Source organism: Rhyacophila brunnea, unplaced genomic scaffold (assembly GCF_057557595.1).
Source record: "Rhyacophila brunnea isolate RB1 unplaced genomic scaffold, BYU_Rbru_1.0 scaffold_3, whole genome shotgun sequence".
Lineage (NCBI taxonomy): Eukaryota > Metazoa > Arthropoda > Insecta > Trichoptera > Rhyacophilidae > Rhyacophila > Rhyacophila brunnea.
Window position 1 is genome coordinate 57237346 of NW_028232965.1, and position 10828 is coordinate 57248173.

Genomic DNA, 10828 nt, shown 5'->3' on the forward strand with positions numbered 1-10828 from the left:
CCAAAGAGGTTGGACGGTCTTTAATATACGGTCATATATTTCCGGTGAAGTGTGATACGACGAACTGCATACGTACAAGTTTCATTTAATTAATCTGTGAAGGCATTTGAAAAAAAGACGAAAGTTTACAGTGATATTAGCATGTAAGCTTCAAAAGCTATTTTGCAGTCATGTAATTTTTCTGCTAATTTTTGTCATTAAAATGTAATTAGAAAACAATAAGTTATAATATCACTTTAAATTAATTAACCTTCAACATTCAGATGAGCACGTTTTAAGTAATTAATTTTCTTCTAAAAACTGTGAATTTTACTGAATTTAAAAGAAGTAAAAAAGAGTTAATGTACCTACATAAAATATATAGAGCTATACAAATCCTTTCAGCGTCTTCATTTAAATAAATGGATATTTGCGAAGCCAAAGAGACTGACAATGAATTAAGAACTTTGATGACAAGTTGATTTTTTATCTGGTTTTAAAAGAACATTCAATATTTTTATGAAAATTTCTTTCTGGAGAAGCTCCGCCCGCTTCCCTCGCGTAGCCTGAAAAAAAGTTAATTGCCGCGTCTCGGCTTATTAGCATAAAATCGTAATAAGGAAAATAGAAGAAAAATTTAATTGCGCGTGAACTGATGATGGCGGCCGACCAAAAACAGGGAGAAGAAAAGCGCGGGAAAAGCCCCCCAAATTAAGGCCCAGAAAATATGCCAGTATCACAATTATGAAAGGTTAGCGAAAGCAATCTTCTAATGGAAAAAAATTCGCCACTGCAATCATTTTCAACATAAAATATTTAAACATTTGAACTAATATTTAATTTTAAACATAAGAAAACATAATTTTAGTGAGTGTCGGCTTTTATTGGTCCACATCACGTTGCATAACGAATGACAGGCGGGGACTAAGTGTGGGAGATTTTTAATCCGATTAAATCTATTGTACCATCCTCTCACGCAGAAACTAAAATCCGACAAACTGGTTGCTGATGGAACTCATAAACTGGCCAGTGACTGATGCTTCGCACACGGGGCTACTGAAACCTAATAATCTCATAACCTCAAACTGTCAAACCCATTGTCTTCCCCACTTCATTCTAAGCTATTTCCGTAATTTCTTTACGGTAATATTCTGGCAGTCTGTAGTTATACAGTTAGGAGTATTTCTCAACATCTTCACATATTTTAAATTAAAAATCGGTTCGCCCATCTTTAACTTTTGACGTCTTGTTATTTCTTGTTCAGTGCTACCAATTTTGGTAATAAAATATGATTTTTCATCGAATCTACTGATATTGGTACCACTGTTTAATGGGTGACTGGCAACTGAAAGACTGTGAGACTAGCATGTCGCGTCTCCTCGGTTTCAGTTGCGGAGACTTTGAAACTGAGAGATTCCAGTCTTGCCGTCAGCGAGCCGCCATTGAAATACATTAAGTAGATACTGGAGTTTCAGTCTCGTCTTTTTTGAGTATTCACGTGAGAGGGTGGCCCAAGCCTTCGCAAAATACAGTTCCTCAAGTTCCTCTAAATATCTATGGATAATAGATAATTTAAAGGACGAACATTATTGAATTATAACTAAAGCATTTTTTCCGATAATACATTTTTATAAATAATTTTACCTAAACGATAAGTGCAGTGTAAATAGGAATAAGCATGGCGTCATTAGTAGATAAAAATGATACTAAAACAATCGAAAACGATGTAGATAAATTTCTTTTATGTATTTCGTCACAGTGTTTTTATTTATTTTGGGATCAACATGTCTACGACAAGCGATGATAACTGTATTTTTTCTTTTATATTTTAATAATAAAACTTGGTTAACGTAACATTTATAATACCTATTATATATATAATACCTACGACCAGTTAGTAATCTACCATAAGTATTACGGATATTGTTTAAAAAGCGTTAATAGTTAGATAAAAAACAAACCTTGAAGTGTTTTCATTACAGATGAGACAAATTAATTATGTTGTGATATTAATAGCACAACACATGCTATGAAAATATCATTTTCAGTAAACAGGTTGTAGCTTATCTATATAATCAATGTTTGATACATTGATAGGATAAAAAGCGTGTTATTAATAGTATATTATTGAATTTATCTCGCGCATTATAAGTACTTCAAATAACAATATCTGTGAACGATGTCATTGTAAGTCATCTGTAGTGGTAGACGCTTGTTTCAAAAGATGTATGCGTGAGTGCATTATTGCCAACTAAATAAGCTTCCCGTATGAAGTTGCTTCCGCTTTCAGATTGGCTTCACCACATACAATAAGCGCTGCGAACTTGCTTCGGTATATTATGTAGTTAGGAGTCGTACATAATGTCCTTAGTAGTTGTTTTCGCTACGCACAGCAATGAGAAAATTTCACTCGCACTGTGACGAGAAATAAAAAAAGAAACCAGAAAACAACTACTCGTAAACATCAATTGAAGATGTTATTAATAAACTATACATATTAATAAGTTAGAAGGGTTATATTATCAAAGATATATGTAAACTAAAATTTGTCGCAATTAAGTACGGCGCCTTTAGCATTGTGGTCAATGTGCACGGGTGCGAAATCCAAGAGATGCAGGCTCGATTCCTGCGGGGTGTCTTACTTATTTCAAAAAGATTTCTTCTATTGGTTATAATACATTTTCTGAGAAATGTTTTCAAAATTATATACGATCTATCTATGTAGACCTTCATAATAATCCGTTCACTAAAAAAACATGTGTTTAATTTATTGTCAATAATCTTCGATGCATAGTGTACCTGTTTTGAATAATATAAAACATAACAATGACAAGTATATTTGTAATTTTCAAATAAAGAACGATTTGATATTCCATAGAAATATTATAATAATGTAGTACAGAAAGATGTGTGAATCCTACCTTCTTCTCGGTGAGTTTTTCGCAGCGCCTCTGCTTGCAGATTTGGTGTGACTTGTCGTTGCGGCAGGGCGCGCAATCACCGCAGTTGTCTTTGCGCTGGCAGCCGATGCATTCGCCGCAGCGTTTTCGCTTCTTCTTTGTCTATGGAGAGCAATTTTAAGAAGATTAATTTTTCAGAAATACATCCATCTTAAAGCAATTAATTTTTAAAGGAAAAAATTAAGTCTATCTATCTTGGAAGTTTTTCCTCCAGAACGAATTATTTGAATTACAAAACGGTTCGAATAAACAAGCAACGATAGTACACATATTAAAAATAATAAAAAAACTTGAATTAAAAAAAAATTGACATAGGCACTTACTTATCAGATTTTATTACTGCAAACATACTTTAAGAAGATAATATTACTTACCCATTATCTAAAATAATAACTGCATTACAAATTTAATGTTACATTATTTTTGGTATGCATTTCATAAATTGAATAAATGCCATTTTTAGAGCATAAATTATTATTCTTTAGTGGCCCCTAATAAAGTTATTTATAAATGATACACTGATTTTTTTAAAATATATTTTTTTTTAAATTTACAATGTGTTACAAACAGAACGCCATACCACTTAGGTACACATAAGAAATATTATAAAATTACATTTTAAAACTATTTAAATGCTATGTTTGTTTATATACAAACAGACGGTCTGACAAGTTGATAACGCATACAATAACATACAGATGGAAAGCTATATAAATGTGATGTATGTTATTGTAAATGCCTCGCTACTTAAATATAAGTACATTAAGTAATATCAATACTCTCGACCGAAGGTACTTGATGGAATTTGAATTTAAATTCCAATGGATTTAAGTTTTGTGGAATATGTAGTACAAAACTTAAATCCATTGGAATACATTGAGTACATAATTTATACAGGCAAAAACATGAGCTATCTATAGATTTGTATCATTTATTTATTTTAAGTAGCTTAACGCCCCTCTAATTTTCTACATCTTCTGCATTTCAGAAGGGTAATTGCCTCCCCTTTAGCAATCAGTGATCTGCACAATAAATTAGTATTTTTATATAAAACATTTTAATATCTTTTCAATTAGGCCGATTTCAGTGTATGGTAAACACAATAATAATATTTTGTACAGACAATACGAAGGCGGAAGTGAGAGGTTAAGATGGGGATGAGACGGAGCGAGACGGGGTTAAAATATGCAAATCACCTTGTTATTAAATACCGAAAATCTAACGCAAACTTTCCCCTAATATAAGCTCTGATGGAGTGAGATTAAAAGTGTGGGCGAAGGTAGTGTTGGGTGGATGCTTAGTAGAATCAACGTATGTCTGACTTCGATCTTAGTATTGAGATGAAAAACACGTATATATTCACTTTTGCCTGTTAAAATTTTCAGTAATTTTAAGTATGGATTACAATCAGACCCTTTAGTAATAATTCTATACTATTCTCTGTATTAGGTATAATATAGAGTCCGTGTTTTGATACAAGGGGTGAGGGATTTAAAAACAGCTCGATAATCTATAAGATACCAGATTGTTTTAGTATAACGCCGCAACTCAAATTCAATGGGTAATAATATGTATTTGTATATTATTCTCTATGGCCAATTATAGAACGCGTTACAAATTCGTTATGTAAAGTTGTAATCAAATTGAGGTGCATATCGCCTACATGTCGCGACAAATTTAATCTATGGTTTCGTCATTTTGTTGTTGTTCTGGTGATTTCGGCAGATTTTTCCAACTGACAATCTTAGTTTAAATGTTCAAAATGTACTACGGGATGGGAGCATCAGTCTGATAACATTTTAAACACCAAAAAAACGACATTACACACTTTTTTCCCGTAGCGGCAGCTTTCTGTGACGTCACGTGATAGTAGGCGACATGCACCTCAATCAGAACTTAACGTGTGAATAAAAAGATTATGTTTATATATTTATGTAAGTATATATATTTTTTTATGTTACTTTTTTTGTATATTATTTAATTATTCTTCCTCATTTTTCTCATGTAATTTCTTTATATTTATGTTATTCTTAATCTCTATCTTGTTAGGCTTAACTATATTATAATGTATATATGGAAACTTTGCTGGTTGCAATAACTTTTCATTATTTTATTTTAAATTTTTGTAATCAATATGTAACTGTTTGTTTCCTTAATAAATAAAATTTAAATTAAAAAAAAACGTATCTATCATCAAAGACACGTATATGTATTTATATATCAATGTCTAAAAATATTTTATGATATAGTTCACATAGTTAGCTTTAGTACCAAAATTTAGTGTTTAAGTTTATAATGCAATTATTTATTAAAAAACAATATTAAAAAAAACCATTGGAATGTTCTAATAATAATGTTTCTGAGGTTGTGAAAAGAATTTGTTTTATATACTACTTAATAAAGAATCTAATATTATTAAATCTTATATGTATTTAGTATTGATAATGAGATGGGCTATCAATTAAGCTAGATTTTTTATGGTTTTACTTTCATATTGTATTTATTTTACTTTTTAGAGTAAAATGTAGAAACACAAAGTTTAAGCCTTGCTTTACTTATTTGAATTGCTAGATTCAGTCCTGTATCGTAAACATCTAAGAGACTTTACTTAATCGAGTGGAAAATAAACGCAAACTCAATAAACATACATCTTCAGAAATGCCTCAGCGTTTACCTTGATATTTCAGAGCTATTTAAAATAATTTAATTAGGCCTGGTTGGCAGTGACATTTCAGTCGATTCTCATTTCGCGTCTTGGAAGCACCTGTCCGGAAGAGGCGCTGCAAACAAAGCTGAAGTAATCGGCGATGTACTGGGCACGCGACAACTCAAAAACATCTTGGTAGGTATGTGAGGTACGTATGTAGGTACCAATTCAAGTTACAGGTGTTGATTATGAATGGCATTAATTTTTATGGGCAGAATTTATGTAGTATCAAATATAATGCTAACATGGTTAAAGAAGACGGAAGAAATTTTGACCGTAGAAGTATAATTATGTAGGCATGCAATTTTACATTTATTATTTTATATTATAAATAATATGTCTTGTTGAAAAACACTTCCAATGGTTATTGCCAATTCAAAGTGGAAAAGTTATGTTCACTAAAAATTAAACAAAATATCTTAGTGTTGAATATTAATAATTAAAGGACGATCATGATCAGTTTCGCCACGTGAATGAACAATGTCTCTCTAAGCCAAGGGTTCTAAATTCATGGGTCGCGGCACCCGAGGGGGGTCGCAATACGTTTTATAGGGTGTCGCCAACTAATACATAATAATTAGTAAACTGAAAGAAATATTCAAGTAAAAAAAAATGCGAAAAGTATGTTTGACAATAAACGTGACCGTGTAACGTAAAGAAAATATGCATTGAAAAAACAGACAAACAAACCCCAATGCAAACAGTGTAATTGAACGTAGTTATGTAGAATGTAGCCAGTCCACAATAATGTCGAGCTGAGATAATGGCACTTTAGCAATAACATGATATTAAAAATGTATGTAAAATGTTATACTGTAAATAGTATTTTATTTCAAGAATATTTTTTTGCAGCTTGGCTATTTTCAGCAGAACATAGAGAAAACCTTCTTGCAACTGATCTATATTAGCATATCTCATTTTTTAATTTTTTGTGGACTGGCTTCTTTCTGCATAACTATGTCCAATTAATGTCAATATTAATCGAAAATTGACTTGTAACATGAAAGAAAATATGCTGATTGATAAACTGCATGAAAAGTTTTATGATTATTTTTAAAGGTGTTTTTTCGCCACATTAAAAATGACTCCTTATACAAGTATGGTGGAGTTCGCTAGTTTAAAAACATAGTTTTGTTTGATTTAAATAATTTATTACTAATAATCTAAGTAAAAGTGCATGTTTATTGACTTACCGTTTTTTCACTAGAGATGTCATCCATATCAGTCGGTGCGCTTCCAGGTCCTCCGGTATGCATTGGAGACTTGAATCCTGATCCTGCTGTTGACGACACGGCAGCTACCTGTCCGCTGCTCTCAGACCCGATCTCCATTCCTGACCCGTCAGACTCTCCATTCGATTCCAAACTGTTGGCGCGTATTTTTCTGCGCTCCTTCTTCCGGAAGTCGCTTCTCGTCGGTGAACTTCCGTTTTGAAAGCCGTTGTTCTTTTTATCGTAAGAGTTGTCCAGCACGGCGTTGATGGGATTTTGGAAATTGGAATGGTGCAAGCCGTTAGGAATAAATTTGGTATCTTGAGTTATCGGGATGGTTGTGTTGCCAATCTTCATCTCGAAGGGGGCCTGTTCGTTTTTCAGTACGTGAACCACTGTCTGGTTTGGAATACTCGGAATGAGAGTTCCATTTTGGTGTATAAGTCCATTTTGTGGTTGAAAATTCAATGCTAAATTCGGTTGGTAGAGTACGTGTCTGTCGTCTAGGTATTGGGGAGCGAGAGGTAAGGCATATGCTCTCGGATTGACGGCGGTTAAGGTGTGAAATGCCGCCGGTGCCAAAGGTGTCAAAGTCGCAGGAGATGGCGCCGGACCGGGGGAGCTGACACCCACCGCGGTCGGCGCCAGGCCTTCGCCGCCCGGCCCCGTCTCCGGAAAGACTTGGAATTGACTCTGGAAAGAGGGAAGTTTCGCTTCGCCGAATCCTCCCCTGAGCGACGCGTCCTTTCCCGCTCCGGCCGGTTCCCACGGCCTGTACTGCGGCTGGCCGAGCAGAGCGATGCCGTTCTCCGGCCTCACCTCCATGGCCCTGTTGGGGTCACCGTAGTAGTCCCAGGAGATGTCGAGGAGTCTGGCGTCCTGCATGAGGCGGGGCTCTCCGTCCTCGTTGAAGGAGCTGAAGGGGGGCAGGTGCTCACCGGCGTACCCACCGCACCCCGCTCCTCCGCCCCCCGCGCCGAGCGCTTCGCTCATCACGCCAGTTATCCAAAACACTCCATTTTCCAAACGGACTGCCAATATAGTAGCTGAGTCGCCTCGCCTCGCTGTGCGAACGGACCGAGCGAAATAAAATCGGAGAGATGATACAATTACGTCGCTAATGACGTCATAATTTTGCGAAAATGTTTTTCGTATAAGCCCTGATCACTTTTAGAGCGCTTTTCCTATTCTGGGAAAGCACATTTAGATTTATTTCTCGTATGAAAATATATATTATTACGATTAGTATACGTTTCGCTACACGACTAATTAACTTAACATGCGGCTTACGACGATAAATTTAGGAGCTACGATACGATTACACTGTCGTGATATATTTTGTACTTGATTTCACCTGGGAACATTATTTTTATGAAAGAGTTCGCGGAAACTCTCGTAGCGTTTTCGGTTTAATGGCTTACCGGAACGATAAAAGCACTGGCACACTGGTTAAATATTAATATTATATTAAAATACTATAGAGATATCTAGTACACTTAATAATACTGTATACTGATGGAGGCAATGGTTTCCTTGTCTTGGACTTTCGAAATTATCTTTGGTTTCAAAAAAATACTCTATAGTTTCAATTTTTGAGCATTAGGTAGTTTAAAGTGGATTAATTTTAAGGCTTAAAATGTTGTAATAGTTATTTTTATTATTAAATATTATTGTGTCTTTGATTACAAAAATATCGGTTTTGTATTTGGTGTAAAGCGCATATAATTAGATTCAATTCTTAAATTTTACTCTATTACTATTCGAATCTTATTTTAATTTGTACTTTTTCAGGTTGGTTTTTCATTGTTTACAAGAAGTATAATTTAAGTTTTCCTTTTAATAAATATTCAGTTTATTTGCGAAATATATTACTTAAATACTCTTAGTGGATACGTTAACATTCAAATACTCGCCGAGAAAAATATTTTTGGATTTATTTCATAAATTATTGTTAGTTAAAATTCATAAGTGAATTTGCACTTTGGTTTTCTTATTTAGTATTTGCTTAATTATGATTTCGTTTGACAGTCTTGTGCGAATTTTAATGCGTGAATTCGTCTGCTTGTTGATGATGATCTGGTCTGAAAAGAAACAAGAAACAAAAATTAGAAAAAAATAAATGTATTTATGTATGTCACATTTATACAAATTGAGATTAAACGTCCACTAATTTCAATACGCAGGTCGTATTGAAATTAGGTTGGTTGAAATCCGACTTATCTCACGTGCAGTAAGATGACTATGTATAACTGATATACCTATAAATTGATATTTATTATTTTCTGGCCCACACTATTGTAGTAGAGCACACGTTTCTGAAGTCGTGGGTACGTGTTCGAATCCTGCGCTTGGTGAAAAAATCTTGTTTTTAAACGTATCTAGTTTCAGCATGGCCAGCCATCCTCTCAAGCGAAATGGATTCTGGCATATTGTAAGGTTGATAATACCACCCATAATATTTATATTTACGCAGAGTGTAATATAGAGCTAAGGGATGCTGGCGTGACATGCAAGAAGAATGGAGATAGGTTTTATCTTAAGGATGGAACCAAAATAGTAGGGAGAATGACTAATAACCATTTATCGTAAAAAAAGCCTGCTAATATACTATGACCTCTGTAGAGACCCATATTTTCCACTTAGCAAATCTTGTAATTTACATTGTTTTACTTATTTTATTGAGAACGACCATTCATTACGAATCACAAATCTACTCTACAATACAAAAATATTCATTTTTCTGGACCAAAAGACAAAATTCCGTACATATGTGCCAATGTGGTGATAATAGATTCTCTTACAATGTGGGGGCGGTCCGGTACTCCAAACATGAGATATTCATAAAACTTTCCAGGAATCTTTCAATAATATGACTTCTGGGTGGTTGCCATATTGGAATATTAAAATTATGAATGTAGTCGATCTAATTTTCGAGATGATGTAACTTAAACATCGTATTAGCATAATTAATTTTGCGAAATAGTTTGTGAAGTAGGGGGCCACGGTGAGGGCAAATCGCGCGGGTTGGTGGTTGCACGGTAGAAGGCGGCCACTAGTATAATATAAAATGATAAGTCAATAATTATTATACAGTCTAAACCCTATTACATTATTATACTGTATTATCCACGATGGCCGCGTGGCTTAAGCGTCGGCATATAGTGTCGTGGGTCCCAGGTTCGAATACTGGGTCTGGCGAGTACACATATTATTTTTCAATTTGTGTATGAGTCAGAGTATGGACCTAATAGGTTGGGCAAGTGGCTGACATCCATTTCTAGTAAAAACAAAATCTGTTAATACAAACCTCTACCATATGATCTTATAAGGATCGGACATGGTCGACTAAACATCACAGCATTGTGATACAATGGCAATTTCTTGTGTTTAGTATCTTAGTAAATTAAATTTCAAAATATTAAAAAATCTCTTCACACACAATATATCAACATCATAATATTATAATGATATCAGGGTTCTTATAAATTTTATTTAATTAAACTTGAATACTAACTATGAACATTGTAAGTAATATTTAGATTTATTTAAAGATACAAGACTGAAAAATATAAATATTTGTAAATGTTTTATAGTAATTAATAATTCCGTAGTGTTTTTTTTTGCATAATGAAATTTATGATTATGTAACGTCAAATATTTTAAAGCCTTTGCTAGTATTACTATTAACGTATAAAAAACTAATTGTACGATCGAAGAATAGATCTTGACTAAAGAAATGAATTGAAAAAACTTACTAGAACACGACGAAAATATTAAAAAGTAAACAACTCACAACTAAGTTTGTGGTGATTAAATATTGGTGCAAATTTTTTCCTAATTCGTGGCGTAAATACGCATTCTAAATGTTATGAAACTAGTTCTAGGAAGAGAAAATTTAAATTCCTCTCAGGGCCGTGAATCACGGCGCTGGAAAGCCGGAGGCGTGTTAGGAAAAGTTGAGAATTCGCGTC

General features: G+C 33.9%; 1 protein-coding gene across 1 annotated transcript in view; it reads right to left on the minus strand.

Annotated features, from left to right (window-relative positions):
• The window catches only part of LOC147068599 (methylcytosine dioxygenase TET-like), a 190682-nt gene extending 182687 nt beyond the window's left edge, over positions 1–7995 (minus strand). Inside the window, exons 1-2 of the mRNA XM_085952344.1 lie at positions 6840–7995; positions 2901–3041 (exon numbers count right to left, since the gene is read on the minus strand). Coding sequence (XP_085808470.1) covers positions 2901–3041; positions 6840–7850 — 1152 coding nt within the window. The 5' untranslated portion in view covers positions 7851–7995. The remainder of the gene's footprint in view (positions 1–2900; positions 3042–6839) is intronic.
• Between the last annotated feature and the right edge of the window lie 2833 nt (positions 7996–10828).